Source organism: Tamandua tetradactyla, chromosome 3 (assembly GCF_023851605.1).
Source record: "Tamandua tetradactyla isolate mTamTet1 chromosome 3, mTamTet1.pri, whole genome shotgun sequence".
In the NCBI taxonomy this organism is placed as follows: Eukaryota; Metazoa; Chordata; class Mammalia; order Pilosa; family Myrmecophagidae; genus Tamandua; species Tamandua tetradactyla.
The window spans coordinates 171,910,078-171,933,729 of record NC_135329.1 but is presented as its reverse complement, the minus strand read 5'-3'; the positions used below and the strand labels follow the sequence as shown (position 1 = coordinate 171,933,729).

Sequence of the window (23,652 nt, the reverse complement as noted above, 5' to 3'; positions counted from 1 at the left end):
TGTGGTTATTTTTATGGCTTCAGACATTGTTAATATCTCAATGTGTTAATTTATAGGAGTAAATGATGTTGCACCACCTATATTCCTCTGTCTTAGCTCCACATATCCACGCCCTCCTCCCACCTCAATGTTCTCCTGCCTTTGCTGCAACTCTGGACACCAGGGTCTTCTTTTCTATTGCCTTACTTCCTCCCACCTCATCCTGTCTATTCTTCTCTTCACACCTCTGCCCGGTTTCTCCATCTTCTCATACTGCCATCTCGCCACCTTGCCTTGCCATTCCTTCTCATTCACTTTCCTTTGCCTTCACTTTTTATTGATTATAGGCAAAGGTAGAAGGTACATGGACTCAGTTTCAGGATGAAAGAGATTTTGTTTTCAAGTCAAAACAAGTGCATTTCTTTCCTCATTTAACCTAAGAAGAGAATGGAAATAGAAAAAGAAATCCAAACACAATAGCTTTTTACTCATCAGTTTATGCAATTTGTATAAAGCCTTTCTCCCTTCTTCCCACATAGCAACTGTTTGCTGGAAAGTCTGTGAGAAATGGGCCAAGACAGAAGGATAACAACTTTTCAGGAAACATCTCTTGGCAACATAAATGGTGTCATATTTGTTTTCCTGTCTTCCGTTAGGTTTTAAGACCTGGCAGGGTAGCGGATACTTCTGGCTTTACTTGGAATCCATCCCACTGAGCACTGGACTCTACCACCTGTGCTCTGACTGGACTTCCTTGGATCTGGGGAAACCTGTCCCGTCACATTGCAATTCCATACTCATCTCCCATAATACTTCTGTCCACATTCTCCTACAATGACTATTGATTCCTTTCTTGATTTGGAAATCTGAAATTTGGGATAGGCAGTGAGTAGAGAAATGAGAAGAATCAAGATAAAAAGTCCCTGCCAGGCCCCTGGAGTCACCTTTATCCACTGGGATGCTGGTAACTGGCTCACCAAAGAGGGAAAAGAAGAGCCCTGATTTATGCTGATTTTTATAGCGTAAATACTCCGTCCATGGCCAATTTTAGGTTATGCATCCTGATCTCACTGAGCATGCAGTTGGGAAAAGATGTGCAGAACCAGCTCTTGGGAAAAGCCAGCTCCAGCATTCCACTGTCTCAACTCTGCCCATTCCTATCCCTGGGTCCACACTCTCTACTCCTCTCCTTATGTACTCGACCCTCTCCTCCCCATCCTCCCCTGTGAAACTAATCAAACTGTCCATACGATCCAAAATGACAACTGGCAAATTCAATATTTACCAGTGCTAACAAAATACTAGAGGAAGAAGTCACCAAACCATTAGTCAGGAGTCAGAGACTGGAAGTACATGGGTTGAATTATGTCTATAGATAGACATATTTTCTTTAGCATTCACAGTGTTTACTAGGAATTTTGAACCCAAATTTAAAACTTGGGATACTCACATAAAATGCCATTTTTTTGTGAAATTTTAAATTCTAAATTTTGAATTTCTAGCTTCTCCTTAAAATAGAAGTAGTTGGACATATATGGCCTGCATTCCCATCATCATCACCTGGAACTGAGTAATATTGTCCCTGTCCTAGTTTTCCAACTGCCAAAGCAAATACCATGTAATGGGTTCGTTTAGACAATGGGAATTTATTGGTTCATGGTTTTGAGGCTAAAAGTCCAAAATCAAGGTGTCATCAAAATGGTACTTTCTCACATAAGACTGTGGCATTCTGGGGCTGGATGTTGGTGATCCTTGGTCCTTGGCTTGATCCTTCTGTCACACGGTAATGCAAATGAAAACCTCTCTTGGCTTCTCCATCCTCTTTTAGGTTCTGTTGACTTTCCACTTCTGGCTGCTCCCTGTGGCTTTCTCTCTTTCTGTGAGTCTCCTTATAAGGCCCCCAGTAATAAGATTAAGACTCACTCTGAGTCAACCGGGGCAACATCTTACCTGAAGTAACCTCATCAAAAGATCTTATTTACAGGCAGGCCATGATGGCTCATGAGTTCTTGCCTGCCATGCCGGAAACCCAGGTTCAATTCCCAGTGCCTTCCCATGCAAAAAATAAACAAATAATAAATAAATATCTTATTTACATGAGTTCATACCCACAGGAATGGGTTAAGTTTAAGAGCATGTTTTTCTGGGGTATATAGCTCCAAATCCTATTTGATTGGACATATGTCTTTTGGTTTTAGCCCAACTTTCCTGGCCTTTTTTTCATTCCATTTCATTTTTTGTAACTACAGAGGTTTATTTTTTATTCATAAGCAGTTTTATTGAGATATTTTCACATACCATATTATCCATCCAAGGTGTACAATCAGTGGCTTTTAGTATAATCACAGAGTTGGCATTTATCACCACAGTCAACTTTAGAACATTTTCATTACTCCAAAAAGAACATTACTTTCTTTTTGTAGTGAAAGACCCCTTAACAGTCAAGTCTTAATCCTCTATCCTTCCCCAACCTTACATAATCACTAATCTAATTCTGACTCTAAAGATTTATTTATATTTAAGGAATATTAAATATTACTGTTAACCATAGTCCACTGTTTGCATTAGATGTATTTTTTCCTATATACCACACTTTTGTTAGCATCATGTGATAGTGATATACATTTGTTATACTTCATGAAAGAACATTCTTCTATGTGTATTATTCACCACAGATGTCATCCACCACAGGATTTACTATGTTATACAGTACCATGTTTCATCCTCTGGCTTTCTTTCTATTAACATACACGACCAAAATTTACTCCTTACATCCACAATCACACACATAATTCAGCACTGGTAATTATACTCATGATAATATGCTACCATCACCTCCATCCATTTCCAAACATTTACGGTTAACCTAAATAGAAATTCCACACAAATTAAGCATCAGCTCCCCATTCTCTACCCCCATTCTGTTTCCTGGTAACCTATATTCTAGCTTCTAACTTTATGAGTTTGCTTATTTTACTTAGTTCATATTAGTGAGATTATACAATATTTGTCCTTTTGTGTATGACTTATTTCACTCAACATAATATCCTCAAGGTTCATCCATGTTGTTGCATGCATTAGGACTTCATTCCTTCTTACTGCTGAATAGTATTCCATTGAATGTATATACTATATTTTGCTTATGTATTCATCATTGATGGACACTTGGGTTGCTTCCATCTTTTGGCAATTTAGTGAATAATGCCACTATGAACATTGGTGCACAAATGTCTATTCACATCTTTTCTTTCAGTTATTCTGGGTATATACGTAATGGCAGGATTCCAAGATCATATCATAAGTTCCTTAGCTTCCTGAGGAACCACCAAACCTGTCTTCCACAGCAGTTGCACCATTTTATATTCCCACCAGCCCAGAGAATGAGTGTTCCTCTTTCTCCACTTTCTCTCAAACACTTGTAGCTTTCTGTTATTTTAATACTGGCTATTCTAGTAGGTGAACACAGTCAAGAGTTTCTCTCTCATCTGAAAAGGCACATGGTAAACATGGTCAGGGTTCCTCTCTCATCTGTAAGGGCACATGGTAAGCATGGCATCATCTGCTAGCTTCTTCTCCTGGCTTCCTGTTTCATGAAGCTCCCTGGGAGACATTTTCCTTCTTCATCTCCAAGGGTCGCTGGCTGGTGGACTCTGCTTCTTATGGCTATGTAGTTCTGCTCTGCTCTCTGAATCTCTTCTTCATTCTCCAAAATGTTTCCTCTTTTATAGGACTCCAGAAACTTATCAAGACCCACCCAAATGGGTGGAGACATGGCGTCACCTAATCCAGCTTAACAACCACTCTTGATTAAATCACATCTCCAGGGAGATGGATCTGATTACAGTTTCAAACATACAATATTTAGTAGGGATTATTCTGCCTTTATGAAATGGGATTTTGATTAAAACATGGCTTTTCTAGGGGATATACATCCTCTCAAACCAGCACACTTCATTTTGCAACCATTATCATAACTCTTTCTTACCCTCCCAGGTAATATTTATTCATTTACAAGAATGACCATATGAGACTATTTCTTCATCTTTACTTATTTAAAAGTGCTTTACAGAGCACCTGATAGATATTGAACACTGCAGTACAAATAAGGTATAGTCTTGTCCTACAGTTCAACACAGGGAGGACATGGACAGAAATAGAATAAAGAAATGGAGCAAAAGCAGAAGATGGGTGTTCTAGTTTGCCAGCTGCCGGAATGCAACACACCAGAGACACAGTGGCTTTTAATAAAAGGGGATTTATTTTGTTAATTCTTCAGAGGAAAGGCAGCTAACTTTCCACTGAGGTTCTTTCTTACATGGAAAGCACAGGATGGTCTCTGCTGGTCTTTTCTCCAGGCCCCTGGGTTCCAACAACTTTCCCCGGGGTGACTTCTTTCTGCATCTCCAAAGGCCTGGGCTGAGCTGCAAGTGCTGAGATGAGGAACGCTGAGCTGCTTAGGCTGTGCTACATTGCGTTCTCTCATTTAAGCACCAGCCAATTAGGTCAAATGTCACTCATTGCAGCAGACACGCCTCCTAGCCGACTGCAGATGTAATTAGCAACAGATGAGGTTCACGTTCCATTGGCTTATATCTGCAGCAACAAAACTAGGTATGCTCACCTGGCCAAGTTGACAACTGAATCAAACTAACACAATATAACCAGGCTTAAGATCCCAAATTATTTCACTGGCATTATGTCATGTGCTTCTGAATCTTACTCTTTAAGCATGGGATTGAATCATTTGTCCCAGATAGGAGACAAGATATAAGCAGACCAGAAATCTTCACAAAAGCTGTGTGTACTGTACTTATGTCTTATACTTGCACATTTAATGAGAATTAGTCTTTTAACATTTTCTTTCTACCCATGTAAAACACAGTACTGTGAGTTCTTGGCTTTCTTTTTTTTCACGTGGGCAGGCACCAGGAAGTTTTTGGCTTTTTAATGAATAAATCTCTTCTTTATTAATGAAAATATATTTGGTAATGTTATTGTTGGGTGTTTCTTGGAACAGTTTAATTTTACTTCAACTCAAGAGCCCATGGCTAACTGATCGCAAAAATCACGCTGTAGAATTAATAGTTTCTCCCAGTAGCCTCTCAGAGAAAAATACGATTCATTTTCATAATGTCCAAAGAGTATCAGCGCTGTTTGAAGAAGGCACGATGATGGTGTGATACAGTTAGGAGTATTGCTATATTTTGATTTATTATTAGTGTATGAATGGATTTTTAGTGACAGGTCAATTTACTTCTTCTAATGGATTTCCTCAACAAGCCCAGAAGTTAATTGATAAAATAATCAATCTAAATGAAGTTTACATTTTGTTCTACCATCTTTTCTTAAACTTCAGATTAATGTAGCTGCTAAAACAGGAATGAAATTTGTTGGATTCATATCACAGTGTTGTCCATCATCTAAATTCTGCAATGGAACCAACCATGATGGAGATATAGAATCAGAATCAACGGTACATGTAAGACACAGTTCAGATGAAAACTGTAAAAGTTGGAATGAAGGAACATTAAGTGGGCAGTCATCTGAAAGTGGAATTGAAGAAGAACTTCATCATGAAAATGGACAATGCCAAATGGGACAAGATGGAAGCCCCAGTTCCTCCAAATCAAGAAAGGGAGAAGGTAACAGATGAGATGAGTAGAAATATGATATATTATTAGTTTAAAATTAGCTAAATAAGTTTTTGAGGTTTCTTTTAAAGATAAACTTGCCATGACGTTTAAAAATTATTGCAACCAGAAATAAGTTAGGGCAATTTTTTAAACAGTTGTCCCTCACATGGTCATTCAATACCATACACACAATGAAATTGTGCATTGAAGATTTGTTTCCACTTAGTCATCCATCAACTCCCTTACTGGAGGCTGTAAATATATCCTGAAAAAGTGATTCTATAAAGAAAGCTCATTTGATTTATGCTTGTCTATACAAACAACGTATGAGAATTTTAATTTTGGCCTTTCCCATTTCATAGATGGTTTTCAGCTTTGAAGTTAATTCGCTCTCTTTGATCATCAATTAGGATATGAAAATGGCACATCATGATGAAATAATTAATATAACAATGGTGCTTACAGCCTAAAAAAAAACTTTAAATAATAGTTTTCTTCTTTTTTGCCAACTAGCGAGTCTGCCTAATAAATTGAGAATATTAAATTTATGTATTTTGGACTGTTGAAAGTTTTCTGAAAATTTTATTGGCATGCTAAAAAAAAGCACTTTCAGAGTAGAAACAAAGACTGGTAAAAGCATAGGCAGGCTGCCTCAATTTCTTTATAAGGAGAAGGAAATAGAACCTCTTGCATAGAATTGCTATGAGGAGTAAATGACAGATGTCTACAAAGTGCTTAGCCCAGTGCCTGGCACAGAGTAAGTGCTATTTTAAGCTAGCCATTATTAACTAAACCTTTTCATCAGTGTTGATGCTGGGGGTGAGAGATATACTGGTGTCATTAGCTTTTTGGGTTTCTCCTGAAGAAAGAATCAAGAGCATTTCCCAGCTCATCAGCTCACCCCACCACCACCACCACCAATTTCCTAAAAAAGATGGTAAGGAGACTGATTTTTCTACAATGGGGAAAGTATAGGAGTGTAGCAATGAGTAAAATTTGCTGGGGCCGCATTCAGGGAGCAATTTAGTATCTTCTATTCACTATGATCTTTAAACTCCCTATTTGTTCCCACTCTGACTTTGATAAAATGAGGTATCTACTTCCAGTCCTTTAAGTTCTGAATCTAATATACTACTTAATTATCAATCTTTAGATGCCACTTTATAAATAATTTATTTTTAAATCACATAATTCTTAATAAGTTTTCCATGACAGTGGTTCTTAATTTGGTCTAAGAGGGGAAAGGTACATAAAAGACCTCTTGGAGAACATGATGAAATCCATGGAGATTCAACCTAGAAAAATGCATGTAACACACACAAAGCCATAGATGTTGTTCCATGACCCCAAGTTAAGAATTCGGCAGTTTCTACTAAAGTAGAATTTAGGACCCAGCAATTCCACATCCGAGTATATATTCTAGAATCACTCTCATACATCTGGCAAGGAGACATGAACAATGTTAATTAAAGCATTGTTAAAGTGGAAATAATATGTCCATCAACAGAAGAATAGATAAAATGGAACACTATGTAGCAGTGAAAATAAATGAATTTGATCTATATATTTTTGTTGTCGTTGTTTGGTACTGAGACCCAGGAGCAAATGATCTATGTGGTTGTTTTTTTTTTTTTTTTTTCATAAGTTAAAAGCAGCTTAGGTAACGAGATAACTGTAAGACACTTACAAACTAAATGTGAACCATCCAATCTTTATGTTTTTAACTTAGTTACATTTTAAAAGCATAATGTTGAACAAAAAAGCAATTTGTAGATTGATATATGCAGTATGAACATTGAAATAAAGTTTTTAAAACTGCAAAACACTGTGTATTATTTATGGGCATATAAGTGTTTATTAAAAGAAAAAATTTTGCATGATAATGATAAGCACCAAATCCATGATAGTAGTTATTGATGGAGAATGGAAATAGAGGACACTACATAGTGAACCTCAATTGTATCCATTTCTTATTTCATTTAAAGAGCTAGTCTGATGCAAATATGGCATAATATTAACACTTGATAAAGTTGAATGATTTTATTATTCTGTATACTTCTCTGTATGTTTGAAATATCTTATAATTTTAAAAAAGATTTTAAGAATCTCTGATGAATGAAATTATAATTTCTCCCCTTTCCCCCTTTTGAATGCTTATCCTAAGATTACAAGTTGTATACAGTCTTCAATGTTTTTGATGACAAATCAACCTGCTGGACCTATCAAGAAGGCATCCTATCAATGAAAGTAGCAAGAAAAGGATCTGTCATTAGCACACTTGACGCCGATTGGCTGGAGTTAACTACATTTTATTATAAGCAAGGCTTATCTTTAATTGATTCTTTCGTATGCTGGGAAACGCCTAAAGGTAAGTTTTATATTTTGATATATTAAATCTAAAAAAAAATGTGGATTTGGGTCAGAGTTGGTAAAAATGCTTTTGCCTCTCAAGTTCTATGGCTAAAAGGAAAGATATTATTCTTAAAGAACTAAATCCCACTCATTACACAGCTATATAGCTTTAGTTAAAATCTTACTCGTCCTTGAGACCAATTGGATTCCCAATGAGTACAGTAGAGTTATAATGTAATATTTGCCTTGGGTTGTAACTGTCAGCATTAGACAAACCACTCTCTGATTAAATAGCAGAATTGTCTAAATAAGATATACTAACTACCATAGCCTAATCCAGGAGGCTTATGACAGTATATACCAGTTAATATCCAAATTTATTGCATAATCTCAATTTCGGACACTACTTACCATGTATTCCAGTCTGTACCTGACTCCTCCTATAATTTGTATAGACAAGTAATTGGTTGAGAAAGTGATACTGAGTCCTTTTTCCATTTCTGCCTTCTCCTGTCTTTGATCTTTCTCTAGACTTCCTTCTTTACTTACGATGGGATATATAATCACTTGTAAATGTCTATCAAAAAATAAAACTTTCCAAAAATAACTTTCTAGAGAAAGTTTTTTTAAAAGAGAGAAAGAGAGATTAATGTTAAAAGAAAAGAAAAAAGATGGTAAGGACACTGGAAAAATGAAATAGGATGGGTGAAGTTTATGAAAAACAGTATAGTTAGGGACCATAATTCAATGAGGTTAGAGGAAAGAATGAAAAAGCAAATAAGATGAGATCTCAATGTACTTAACAATTGTTAAATCAGCCTAGTAATGCCTTAACTAATATTACTTCTTAAAGACTTTGTTTGAATATAAAGTACTTAAAGTCATGAGTCATATTCTAGAAGGCCCTTTACTTAGGAACCAAAAATTGAGGGTCAAGCCCATAGAACATTCAGAAATATATTTTGCATAATGCTTTGTGCATAACAGGTCCACAATAAAGATTTCTTGATATTTTTTGGTTATTGAAGACTTCTTCCAACTTGGCCTTTTATGGAAACAGCAAGATATCATGAGAAGAGCCTTTAAAATCAGAGTAGGGCTTAAATCCTATGTCCTCTACTCAACTGGATGATCTTGGGAAATTACTTGAGTTCACTGCATCTCAGTTTCCTTAACTCTAAAAAGAATATAAAACTATTTCCTACTTTATTTTTGTGAAATTTAATGAGATGGTATGTGTAAAGTGACTCCCACAAAGCAGAGCATTACAGTTAAAATTCGTTTTCTAGTGTTAACTTTCTCTCCTTCCACTTATGTGCAGTTGCAATACTTTTCATACAAAATTATCTATTTGGATGTCAGTTTATGTTACATAATGTCCATCCCCCTTCCCCCACCCCCTTTCTTTTTCTTTTCCCCTGCAACGGATCTAAGTTAGAACCATTTCAAATTTTGGTTTAAATGCTTAAGTTAAAACGAAAACTATGCCTTTCACAGTCTCTGACATTCCTGCTTTGGGCCTTGCCTGATGAAAATAAAATTAGCACCCTCAGTTGCTAGCGTCTGTGGGGCTTTTGTTCTTAAAAGCCTCAGAAGTTATTTAGAGAGCCTGGGAGAGAATCTCCCCCTCTCAGCAGCTCCGGAATGTCTCATGAGACATTTTACATTGCAGGCCATGCCATACCCCTAACGTGCCTCCTCAGACTGTAGGGTCTGGAAATTGGTTTTGTCATTAGCGACTTTCCTAGGAGTCCAGAGAGAAGCCGCAGAGGGGAAATCGTGACCAATGCCTCTATTACTGTGAGAAGTAAGTCAGAGGAAACAAAGCTGAATTAGGTTACTTTGTTTTGGAATGTTTGATGCCTGACATCTAAAGCACATGACAGACAATGGATTGTTTGTTTTGTCTTGCTTCTATCCTCTTTCAAAATGTTGTCAGGAGTCAGCCCTCCGTAAGGAATGGAAGTACAAAACCAGCCAGTGCTCAAAAATTTAAATATATTACTCAAGAAATCTCAATGAATAAAATAACTTGTTCCAAAAACAAAGAGAGGAAAAGAAGAAGAAAAACTTTTAAAAGGTTCTTTATTCCAGCAGGGCTAAGGTGGGAAAGTTGTAAATTTGTGCAATTCCTCTTCAATACCCACTAACTGCCCATTTTCAACAGCCTTTTTCTGCTTTAAGAAGCTCAGTTGTAGAGAGAGATACCTAGTAGCCTTCTTTTGGTACTGGCCCTTCTTGCTGTACTTGCCGGAGGGTTTCACTATAGGGGCTCCAGGCATCTGACATTCTGTAGCATTGCTGGGATTTCAAAAACCAGCCCTCAGCTGGATTCACTGCATTTTTTGTTTCTGACATTTTATTCAAGGTACTGTCCTTAGGGTTCAGTCACCTCACTGCATGCCTCACAACTTCATTCCTTCTTGAGGTCCCTTGTATGTCAACACCACAGTTCCCATTCCATTGTGAATCTGAACACTGCCGCCATAAACAACAGTGTGCAAATGTCCATTCATGTCCCCACTCTCATTCCTCACTGAGCCACGGGGTTGAAGGATCATATTGCAGTCCCACCCTTAGCCTCCTGTGGAGCCACCACGCTGCCCTCTGGAGAGGCTGCACCTCTCAGCTTCCCTACCAACAGTGGATAGGTACATATCTCTTTCTCCACGTTTTCTCTAGGTCTTGTTTCTCTCTGCTCATTTTTTATTATTATTAATTAAAAAAAAATTAACTAACACAACATTTAGAACTCATTCCATTCTACATATGCAATCAGTAATTCTTAAGATCATCACATAGATGTATGATCATCATTTCTTAGTACATTTGCATCAATTTAGGAAAAGAACTAGCAAAACAACAGAAAAAGATATAGAATGATAATATAGAGAAAAAAATAAAAATAATAATAAAAATAAAAAATAAAAAAATATATAAAAAAGAAAAAAAACAAAAAACACAAACAAACAAACAAAAAAACTATAGCTCAGATGCAGCTTCATTCAGTGTTTTAACATAATTACATTACAATTAGGTAGTATTGTGCTGTCCATTTTTGAGTTTTTGTATCTAGTCCTGTTGCACAGTCTGTATCCCTTCAGCTCCAATTACCCATTATCTTACCCTGTTTCTAACTCCTGCTGGACTCTGTTACCAATGACATATTCCAAGTTTATTCTCGAATGTCCGTTCACATCAGTGGAACCATACAGTATTTGTCCTTTAGTTTTTGGCTAGACTCACTCAGCATAATGTTCTCTAGGTCCAAACATGTTATTACATGCTTCATAAGTTTATCCTGTCTTAAAGCTGCATAATATTCCATCGTATGTATATACCACAGTTTGTTTAGCCACTCGTCTGTTGATGGACATTTTGGCTGTTTCCATCTCTTTGCAATTGTAAATAATGCTGCTATAAACATTGGTGTGCAAATGTCCGTTTGTGTCTTTGCCCTTAAGTCCTTTGAGTAGATACCTAGCAATGGTATTGCTGGGTCGTATGGCAATTCTATATTCAGCTTTTTGAGGAACCGCCAAACTGCCTTCCACAGTGGTTGCACCATTTGACATTCCCACCAACAGTGGATAAGTGTGCCTCTTTCTCCGCATCCTCTCCAGCACTTGTCATTTTCTGTTTTGTTGATAATGGCCATTCTGGTGGGTGTGAGATGATATCTCATTGTGGTTTTGATTTGCATTTCTCTAATGGCCAGGGACATTGAGCATCTCTTCATGTGCCTTTTGGCCATTTGTATTTCCTCTTCTGAGAGGTGTCTGTTCAAGTCTTTTTCCCATTTTGTAATTGGGTTGGCTGTCTTTTTGTTGTTGAGTTGAACAATCTCTTTATAAATTCTGGATACTAGACCTTTATCTGATATGTTGTTTCCAAATATTGTCTCCCATTGTGTAGGCTGTCTTTCTACTTTCTTGATGAAGTTCTTTGATGCACAAAAGTGTTTAATTTTGAGGAGCTCCCATTTATTTATTTCTTTCTTCAGTACTCTTGCTTTAGGTTTAAGGTCCATAAAACCGCCTCCAATTGTAAGTTTCATAAGATATCTCCCTACATTTTCCTCTAACTGTTTTATGGTCTTAGACCTAATGTTTTTTAGATCTTTGATCCATTTTGAGTTAACTTTTATATAGGGTGTGAGATACGGGTCCTCTTTCATTCTTTTGCATATGGATATCCAGTTCTCTAGGCACCATTTATTGAAGAGACTGTTCTGTCCCAGGTGAGTTGGCTTGACTGCCTTATCAAAGATCAAATGTCCATAGATGAGAGGGTCTATATCTGAGCACTCTATTCGATTCCATTGGTCGATATATCTATCTTTATGCCAATACCATGTTGTTTTGACCACTGTGGCTTCATAATATGCCTTAAAGTCCGGCAGCGTGAGACCTCCAGCTTCGTTTTTTTTCTTCAAGATACTTTTAGCAATTCGGGGCACCCTGCCCTTCCAGATAAATTTGCTTATTGGTTTTTCTAATTCTGAAAAATAAGTTGTTGGGATTTTGATTGGTATTGCATTGAATCTGTAAATCAATTTAGGTAGGATTGACATCTTAACTATATTTAGTCTTACAATCCATGAACACGGTATGCCCTTCCATCTATTTAGGTCTTCTGTGATTTCTTTTAACAGTTTTTTGTAGTTTTCTTTGTATAGGTTTTTTGTCTCTTTAGTTAAATTTATTCCTAGGTATTTTATTCTTTTAGTTGCAATTGTAAATGGAATTCATTTCTTGATTTCCCCCTCAGCTTGTTCATTACTAGTGTATAGAAAAGCTACAGATTTTTGAATGTAGATCTTGTAGCCTGCTACTTTGCTGTACTTATTTATTAGCTCTAGTAGTTTTGTTGTGGATTTTTCCGGGTTTTCGACGTATAGTATCATATCGTCTGCAAACAGTGATAGTTTTACTTCTTCCTTTCCAATTTTGATGCCTTGTATTTCTTTTTCTTGTCTAATTGCTCTGGCTAGAACCTCCAACACGATGTTGAATAATAGTGGTGATAATGGACATCCTTGTCTTGTTCCTGATCTTAGGGGGAAAGTTTTCAATTTTTCCGCATTGAGGATGATATTAGCTGTGGGTTTTTCATATATTCCCTCTATCATTTTAAGGAAGTTCCCTTGTATTCCTATCCTTTGAAGTGTTTTCAACAGGAAAGGATGTTGAATCTTGTCAAATGCCTTCTCTGCATCAATTGAGATGATCATGTGATTTTTCTGCTTTGATTTGTTGATATGGTGTATTACATTAATTGATTTTCTTATGTTGAACCATCCTTGCATACCTGGGATGAATCCTACTTGGTCATGATGTATAATTCTTTTAATGTGTTGGTGGATTTGATTTGCTAGAATTTTGTTGAGGATTTTTGCATCTATATTCATTAGAGAGATTGGTCTGTAGTTTTCTTTTTTTGTAATATCTTTGCCTGATTTTGGTATGAGAGTGATGTTGGCTTCATAGAATGAATTAGGTAGCTTTCCCTCCACTTCGATTTTTTTTAAGAGTTTGAGGAGAGTTGGTACTAATTCTTTCTGGAATGTTTGATAGAATTCACATGTGAAGCCATCTGGTCCTGGACTTTTCTTTTTGGGAAGCTTTTGAATGACTGCTTCAATTTCTTTACTTGTGATTGATTTGTTGAGGTCATCTATTTCTTCTTGAGTCAAAGCTGGTTGTTCATGCCTTTCCAGGAACCCGTCCATTTCATCTAAATTGTTGTATTTATTAGTGTAAAGTTGTTCACAGTATCCTGTTATTATCTCCTTTATTTCTGTGAGGTCAGTGGTTATGTCTCCTCTTCCATTTCTGATCTTATTTATTTGCGTCCTCTCTCTTCTTCTTTTTGTCAATCTTGCTAAGGGCTCTGCTCATTTTTAAACAATTTTATTTGCACACCATACAATGCAACCTAAGTAAATAGACATGCCGTCAATTTTCATATTGTAGCAGACACAGGAAATGTTAATTTATAGGGTACACTGGTCTAAGTGGATGAAGCACTCTGGGCAGGAGGAACCACACTCTTATCTTGGCACACCTGTAACTCATTCTCCACACACCAAAGGACCAAGACACATTTTGGGGGAACTCTAGATTATGGAATATGAAGAGGTACTCAGTTGGGGAACAGTTATTATGTAATTGCTCAGAATTAGAATTATCGCCTTGCCCCATTACTTGGAAGATTTAACACACTCAGCACCCAATTGGCCACTTTTCCACAAGGACTTCCTTACTACACCATCTACCATTTCTAAAGCATCTCATGAGCTATAAGAACTTCCTCTTGTGGAAGTGCCAGATCACATTGGCTCTAGGAACCGGCATGGGCTCAAAGAAAGCCAGCTAGGGGCTGTGGAGAACTCTAAAATGAAAAAGAAGTACTTTTGTTTTTATTGAGGAATAATGAATTAAAGTGGATTGATTTTTTGGGTATGGCTTGATGAATAGAATACAAATGTTCAGGACAGAAAATATTTCCAACATCCCGGAAAGCCTCATCATGCCCCTTCCCAGTCAGTATCCCACACACTGATATAAGTGCTGTTCTGACTTCCATCACCATAGACTGATTTTTAGCTTCACAGAGATTGGATTATATGATATTTACCTTTTCGTTTAGCTTTTTTTGATCAACGTTGTATCTGTGAAATTCACTGATATCATTGTGTATAGCAGAGAGTCTTTTTTATTCTTGTATAGTATTCCATTCTAATGTCTCTACCACACTTTCATTCTTTTCAACTAAATCAAGTTTAGAGATACTAGGGAATGCCAGTGTTAAGAACATGAAAGAAGACAAAGAGCCACAAAGCCCAAAGTTATCATATTACGCAATCCCAAAGTAAATAGAGTCAGATTATAATTAATTAAATAATTTTACAGTATACAATTATTTTTCAAATCCCTATTCCCCATTATAAAAAAGAACTAAGAACTTGGGGCACCTACAATTTTATCTTTTTTCTTTTCTTTTCTTTTCTTTTTTTTTTGCATGGGCAGGCACCAGGAATGAAACCCAGCATGGGTTCTCTTTGGCATGGCAGGTGAGAACTCTGCCTGCTGAGCCACCATGGCCCGCCCCCACCTACAATTTTAAAGATGGCCTGGTAAAACGAAAGGATACAAACAAAGAAATAAAAAAGAAAAAAAAAAAGAAAGGATGGCCTAATAATGTCCTAAACTTACAGTCAGAAACAGATTTGATTACACCAGTCACTTTGGTATGACGTTGGATAAGTCCATTTAAATGAAATGGGACATATTCTATATTTAGAAAACCAAGCCAATTCCAGCTAGTAAATGAAACTTTACTGGAGTCTTGGGAACCACTCTCAACAATGTCAATTCTTCATGGAATTCTGCCCTGACCATGAGTAATACTACAAAACAAAACAAAAAAAGATTTTCTCTAAAGATTATGATCTGCTGAAACTGAAAATTACAGGGAAACTACTTGTTGTTTTATTTTTTATCTTTAACATTAATAGATCTTTTGAAAACTTAGTAGGCTTTTATTAAATTTAGAGAAACACCAACCAGGAAAACTTTGATATGACATTGCACTGTATAAAAACCAAAATGCTTAACCAGCACATGACCATGGAAAAAGTGTCTATTATTACAGAATAAGAGACAAAAGAACTTCCATAAAATCAGTTTAGTTTTGGCCAGCTGGTTATTGTCAGTTATTCAAGAAACCAGTCAAAGAGGCCCTCCCTTAAAACTTCCTTCCCAGCAGGAATTCTTTTGACAATGACTTCTGTTTAGTGTTTTCCTGTCACCATTCTTTTTTTTTTAAGCATTATTGAAGTAAAGAATTGTTTTGTGTTTATATACATTGAAATAATCTTACCTCACATTTTAAAATCACATTTCTAATTTCAAGGATTAGCATTTTTGTTTCTCTTAATTATATAATTAATGTACATACTACACTTAGATCAGAAGCCAAAATTTTATTTCAAGATGAAAGTTGGGAATTGAGAAAACCTTCTCTACTGAAATGGGGAAGAGAAAAATGAGGCAAAATAAAGTGTCAGTGGCTGTGAGAGATTTCAAAACAGAGTTGAGAGGTTATTCTGGAGGTTATTCTTAAGCATTTTATAGTTTAAGGTTTATAAGGAAATGCTGAAACCATAGAGCTGTGTTCCAGTAGCCATGTTTTTTGAAAATGAATGTATAATGATATAGCTTTTGCAATATGACTATGTGATTGTGAAAACCTTGTGTCTGATGCTCCTTTATCTATAATATTGACAGATAAGTAAAAAATATGGGTTAAAAATAAAGACATAAGAGGGGGAACAAATGTTAAATTGAGTAGATTGAAATACTAGTGAACAATGGAAGGGCGTGGTAAGGGGTATAGAAAAAAAATAGGGGGAACAAAGGTTAAAATATATCGAGTAGATGGAAATAATAGTCAATGAGAGGGAGGGGTAAGGGGTATATGGTATGTATGAGTTTTTTCTTTTTTTTTTATTTCTTTTTCTACAGTGATGCAAATGTTCTAACAAGTGATCATGGTGATGAATATATTACTATGTGATGATATTGTGAGCCATTGATTGTACACCATACATGGAATGTTTGTATGTTAAAAATGTTCATGTTTGTATGTTATTTTGGTTTGATAATGCAAAATAAATTAAATAAGAAAAAAAGGTGAAAGTTGGTTCTAGATGCTTTTTAGGTTTAAGAAATCTACTCGCTTCTCATTGTCTATATCATATTATCTTCTTTTTGTTATTGTCATTTTTATGTTTATAGTTTGTGTTTAATTCAATGAAGCATAAAATGATCTTCATCCTTTGGAAAAAAATTTAACTTCAAAGAAGAGGAGAATATTATTTATTCAGCCCAAACCAGTGTTATTAATTGATATGTTTTTCTTTCAGCTTCCATACAAGAGTTATTTAAAGATTTAGGTAATCATAGGAGACACTATGTATTTACCATTGTTCTTAATTGTATCCATTTCCTTACAGGGGACCATTTGCCCAAATCTTTGGAAGGATTATTTATCTATGAAGAAGAAGGTTCTGGGCTTCCAGGTTCTAGTAGGAAAGGAAATGATGCCATCGTTGTAGAACAGTGGACTGTTATTGAGGTGAACTTAGTTTTCTGACAATTTAGCTTTACTTTAATATTTTGTTTTATGTGTTCAGGATCTTCATTGCCTGACATGTGCAACAACCTTTAAACACGTGTTTGTTCAGGGTTTGGATTTCATCAAATTGTGTGAACAAACATTTTTCGCAACTGTGAAAAAGTGATTTTTAGATGTCAAAACATTTTTATAAGATAGCAAAATATTAACCTGTGCATAAACAGTGGTAGGTTTTCAAAGACTTGGCATTCTAATCCTAAACAAAGTCCCCTGGCACTGAGATTCTCTTTACATGATGCCATGACAACTGATTGAAAGGTGAAAAAAAAAAAAAGGGAGTCAATCAGCTAATGTTTTATCTCCAAGCAAACATTGTGCCTGAGTTTTTTTTCCTGCCTGTGAATGGACTTTTGAAGGCAGACATATCCAAAAGGTGTTCTCTCTCTTGCCAGACCAAATATGTACACACAGCATTGTCCTTCATAATCAGAGATGACATTGCTGCTGAGGTTGTGCACTCTGAATTCAGATGTCACCAAATGGACTGACCTAGAGGTGTACACACTGAATTCAGGTATAGTCTGTTATGTGTACGAGGCCCTCGCTAACAGGCTGTTTCTTGGACTCTTTTTGCCATTCTGGCCTTACGAAGTTTAGAGAGACATAGTCTATTTTCAAAGAAACTAGGAAGCTCATTGAGGAAAACAAAGAAAAAAAGGATTTGGGGAAAGAATTAGAGCTCTAAGTAAAAAATTTTCACTTCCAAATGAATGAAAGACATAGAAAAGACTCTCTGTCCGCCTCTAAGTTCCTCTTGCCTTCAGTACTCCATCCTTACTCCCACTCCTGTCCTTACTTCTTGGTCCATAGCCAGTAGTTCTTAAAATGTGGTCTGTCAGGTGGGCCACAGTGGCTCAGCAGGTAAGAGTGCTCGCCTGCCATGCCTGAGGACCTGGGTTCGATTCCCGGTGCCTGCCCACGTTAAAAAAAAAAAAAATGTGGTCTGTAAACCTCTTGGATGCAAATCACCTGGGGAACTTTTTTTTTTAAATGCAAATTCCTGGACCCTCATACATTAAAGTTTGAGAACCACTCCCCTAACCACATATAAGTAAGGACCAAACTTTGAAGAAATAAATGGAAACGTCTCTTCACTCTGATCCCAAGTGTTTCTACCTTGGCTCACGGTTACAAGGTAGCAGGTAGCAGAAAATGAAGTCCAGAGGGACTGCAGCCTGGTGGAATTGTACTTAATAAAAAGCGAGTGCCTCTTATCATGATACCATCATCCTTTATTGCAATAACTTGTGTAGCTGGTTGTCTTTGCCATTAGACTGTGACTCTTGTGCTTATTCATGCAGGGCTGTGAAATCAAAACGGATTATGGCCCTCTCCTACATACCCTGGCTGAATTTGGATGGCTTCTAACAAGTGTGTTGCCTACACCTATATTGAGACATGACAGGTAATGCAAAGTATCCCTATATATTCTCATTTAATCCTTATGTATAAGCTCATTTGTTATATTTTGTTATATAATTCAGCTTAACAAATGCTTATTTAATGCTTGCAAAAATCATTTCACTGGACTTCTAATCTGATTTTGTGGACCTTGGAGATTAGCAAATAGAATTCCCTCACATTATAGATAAACATACTGTTACATTTCATTCCCATGGGCATGCGAGTTCATAACCACATATTGCATGATTGCAGCTTTGTTTTCAGCTCAAGGTGATGGTTGTCCCTTATAGTGAAGATTGAGTCACTATAAATCTGCAAACAGAAAAACACAGCTTGCTATTGGGTCTTTTGTCCTGCCCTTCTACACTGCAAATGCAAAGTTGCCCTCATCCCAGCATACAGCCAGATTTGCACTGCAGGAAGGGGCTAGTGAGGACCAGGGTGGAGGAGTGCCAGCATTTCTGCCTCTATGTCTCCCTTCCATTGAGGTGGATTCGTTTTGCCCTGGAGCATAGACTTGTTAGCTGTTTCTGTTTAAATGAATACCTACATTAGAACCAAAATGCTAACATTTCAGATATCATGTTTTCCTTTTCTCTTTTCTCCTTTTATTAATTTTCTCTTTTTCTTTTCCTGGAAAAGAAAAATTGAGTGGTACATTTTTTCCAGGGAGACTAATTTAAGTCATCTATGTAAAATGCTTTGCTCTACCTTGGATCTAGAGATATTCCCTCTGCCCTCCTTGGTATCCAGAAAGTGCTTAACTGCCAAGGCTGTCCTCCTGAGTTGATGACTGCCTACAGAGGACAGCACAGTAGCACCTATCCTTCTCTTTCAGCTGTAGTTAACCACAGTTTATCATTCTGAGTAGCTGTTAACATTACATAAGAAGATGCAACTCCTCTTTCCTCAATCTTAGCCACCTCCTTACCTTCTCTGGTCTTCCCAAGTCAGCAATTTAGTCCTATTCAATATCCTGACATTCCCACAAACTTTAAAAATGCATGGGATAATGTCAAAACAGATTGTAAATTTTACTTTGTAAATACAGAGTGAAGATACTTGAGCTTAAAGAACAAAAAATGAGGAATTGGAAGTTAGCAAAGCTATTAATCTGCTTTTCATCTCGTATGTGAATGGCAACCACTTGAAGCATTAATTTCCCAACTCCTAATCTGTGACATACATACCTGTCAGTTCACAGTACAGAAGTATTTTTCAAGATTTGGTCTTCAGACCAGGCAATATGAATCACCTGAGAAGCCCATGAAACACAGATGCTGGGTCCCCACCCCAGTCAGATACAGTCAAAACCTATGAGGTGGGACCCACGAATCTGCATTTTTACAAGCTCCTGAAGGCACACTGAAGTTCAAGAAAATTTACAGGAGAAAGTAAGAAAGAAGGGAATGCCTCTTCCCTGCCTTCCTAGGCCTCACCATCCCTCCATCAAGCCATTGGTCTATGTTATTCCCCAGGCTCTTGGAGCAATTTGAATATTTGGCTCCTCCTCTCTATTTTGGCCCTCTCCTAGGTGCCTATTTTATGATGTCATGTATTCCATGACAGCCCTTCCCAAATGTACACTGAGTTCTGAACTTTTTGTGTTCCTTTTCACATTAAAAAATATATACTTATCATTCCTCCCTCTCATCCTCTTAGTATTTTTGCTCTCCAGTGTAAGTATTTTCTAAAATGATATGAATGACTGGGCACTATATAAGGCAGCAAGACCACTGGGCTTCATACTGAGTCACAGAACATGGGACTGGAACTCCTTCACCCTGTCTGCATGGGATTGGGATTTGAGGGGAATGAGGACAGTACTGAGCTCAAAGGTGGGAAAAGAGAGGGCCCACAATACTGTAAAAGGGAGGGGAACAGAGCTGGGAGTCAGGCTCCTTATGCTAAGTTGCATAAGGTGACAGACTCTTCTGAGTGAGTGCAAGACCTGCTGGCATGAGGAATGACTGTATATTGGTTTTTGGAGAAGAGATAAGAAGGGAAGCACCAGCACCTCACCAACTTTCAAGCTTCTGCCCCTCTAATATCCACCAATGCATGTGGAGTCACGGAACTAGACCTTTCATGTCCTCTTTGTGGAGGCTTATCTTTAGGGTAAATTTAAATAGCAAATGGAGTATATGCTTGTTTGCTCATTAAGGCATTGTTTGTAACGGTGAATAATTGGACACAGCATAAATGTTTATCAATAGAAGACTGGTTAAATAAATTGCAGAATAGTATTTAGCTGGTAGAAAAGAAAGAGTAGATCTATATATGTACTCTCATAAGATGCTTTCTGGGATAATTGTTACTTTTTTAAAGTTAAATTTTAGGACAGTAATATAGTAAATTTTTAAAGTTTATACATTTTGAATATATCTAGAAACTCTGAAAAGCTACATAGCAAATTCTGAGCAATGCTTACCTTTTAGGTTTATGGGTTGGGGGAAGAGAAAATGGAAACTTCTGCTTTGTCTTTTATAATTTTATTTGATTTTTTACAAGGAATGTGTGTTTATTCTGTGAATTTTTTTTAAAAAATCAATTTTAAAAAGCAAAAGATCAATTAATTTAAAAGATGTAAAAGTTATATACGATGTCTGCTCTCAAGAAAGCTTGGATATGGTGAAGTTTATGAGTGCACTGGATGATTTAGTACAGTACGTAATCTGTGGCTTGTAGTCTGGTTGGGGCAGGTCAAGCTTATGTGCTGTATAATATAATATGGTAACTAATCAAGGGCTAAATGAAGTACTGTAGTTCACAGGTTCTGTAGGAATATTAAAATCAACAGAGATTTTAGGCCTTCGAAGTCTTAGAAGGGATCTTCAAATAGTAATGAGATTAAAAGACAGCAGCACAAACTCTGAGATACTAAGTTATTTGTATATAACCTAGCATTCCCTGCAACTTTGGGTATTTATGTGGCACGTGAGGCTCGGAGTTAGAGCACTGAAGCTATGAAAGTCAGCATTAACCCATTCAACAACTGTTTTAAAAGCTGAAAAAGTGATCAGACTTCATCTAGAGATACAAATGAAACTAATTTAGATAGGGCTAAGGTAAATCATGGATTTGGATAAAATATGATTTGCCCCATATTATCAAACTTCAACCTCTGTGTGAGACCAAAGGGAGAGATGCTTGGTGCAAAATTTATGTTTTGGGTAGCACATTATTTAATTTAACTTATATGGTCAGTTTACTTGAACACCATAATTACATGGAATCTTGAATGAGGCATGCGATCTTGTTGGTTTGTACAGGTTAGTGTGATGACCTGATATATCCCAGAGTAATTTGAACAGAAAATTAAAAAAATTTGCAGAGTCTTTTTGGGGGACTGGGGAGGAAGGAGGAAATATTCAACTTTCCCATCTGGGGAATTCCTGATATTCTCGAAAGCAATAGGAACAACCAATTCAATAGGCTGAGTCTTCAGTCTTGGGGCTTGCCCCTATGAAACTTATTCCTGCAAAGGAGAAGCTAAGCCTACTGATAATTATGCCTAAGAGTCACTCCCAGAGAGCCTCTTTTTATTGCTCATATGTGGCCTCTCTCTCTTTAACCAACTTGGCAGGTAAACTCACTGCCCTCCCCGCTACATGGGACTTGATTCCCAGAGGTGTAAATATCCCTGGCAACATGGGACCTGGCTCCCAGGAATGAGCCAGGACCTGGTGTTGTGGGAATGAGAAAGCCTTCTTGACCAAAACGGGAAGAGAGAAATGAGACAAAATGAAGTTTTAGTGGCTAAGAGATTTCAAAGAGTCTGGAGGTTATCCTGGAGGTTATTCTTATGCACTATATAGATATCCCTTTTTACTTTATGGTGTATTGGAGTGGCAAGAGGGAAGTACCTGAAACTGTTGAATTGTGTTCCAGTATTGAAGACAATTATATAACTATATAGCTTTTACAATGTGACTGTGTGATTGTGAAAACCTTGTATTTGATGATCCATTTATACAGGGTATAGTCAAATTAGTAAAACAAATAAATAAATAACTATAATAAATAAATTATAGAGGGATATAAATGGTAAAAATTGAGTAGATTGAAAAACTGTGGGTCAGTGAGAGGGAGAGGTAAGTAGTATAGGCTGTATGAGTTGTTTCTTTTTTCTTTTTATTTCTTTTTCTGGAGTGATGCAAATGTTCTAAAAATGATCATGGTGATGAATACACAACTATGTGATGATATTGCAAGGCATTGATCATATAGTATGGCTGGACTGTATATTTGTGGATATTTCTCAATAATATATATATATTTTTTTAAATCACACGATAAAAGAAAAGCAGCAGCACCATTTAGCAGATCCCCATTTAGGAGTCTGCTATTGACCCTGGAGAGAGAGGAGAGTAGAAAAAAGTACCTTCTTGGTAACTGACCTTATGCAACAAGGCATACCAGAGCATGTACTATTTTTTTGTAGGCCAGGAACATTATTACAATATTAAAGTTTATTTTGGCCTTTTCAAGTGTCTGCAATGTAGATGATATGAGATGAAGGTAAAGGTTCATGGTTGTTACCTGGTGCAAGGACTGGTGATAAAACCTGTTTATCTTGTGCCTTTGTGTTCTTGTCCAAATATGCTGTCCTGTGACAGGCACATGCTGGTCTGAACTGCTTCAGTATCCACAAAGGCACTAATCACTGTTAGCCATGTCATCTCTAAATTTAAAGGAAAAATATATAGTTTATTTTGGTCGAGGTGGAAGAAAGGGGCTGAAAATTTTTAGTCTCTGAAATTAGAAGAATGGTTAGGAGCCCAGGCTTTGGGAACTCAACAGATCTCATTTTAATTATGGGTTCACCATTTACTAGCTGTGTGACCTTGAGCAAATTACCTACCCTCTCAGTTTCTTCAACTGGAATATGGGATAATAATAACAATTTGATGAGATAATATATGAAAAGTATCTATGTAGGTCTGGTGCATACTAGGCTAATAAATTAGAACTATTATGAGAACTAATCCTTTGGCAGAAGCGAAATCCCTAATATATTGATCTCAATTGTTAACATGATAGGTTGGCCTTTTCAAATGTGGATATTTTGGAAAAAGTAAAT

The 23,652-nt window shown here is 36.8% G+C and overlaps 1 protein-coding gene across 2 annotated transcripts in view; it reads left to right on the top strand.

Annotated features, from left to right (window-relative positions):
* The window catches only part of RFTN2 (raftlin family member 2), a 113,626-nt gene that overhangs the window by 44,673 nt on the left and 45,301 nt on the right, over positions 1–23,652 (top strand). For both annotated transcript variants that reach the window (XM_077154572.1, XM_077154571.1), the window contains exons 5-8: positions 5,336–5,621; positions 7,777–7,980; positions 16,984–17,105; positions 18,467–18,570. In XM_077154572.1, coding sequence (XP_077010687.1) covers positions 5,336–5,621; positions 7,777–7,980; positions 16,984–17,105; positions 18,467–18,570 — 716 coding nt within the window. The remainder of the gene's footprint in view (positions 1–5,335; positions 5,622–7,776; positions 7,981–16,983; positions 17,106–18,466; positions 18,571–23,652) is intronic.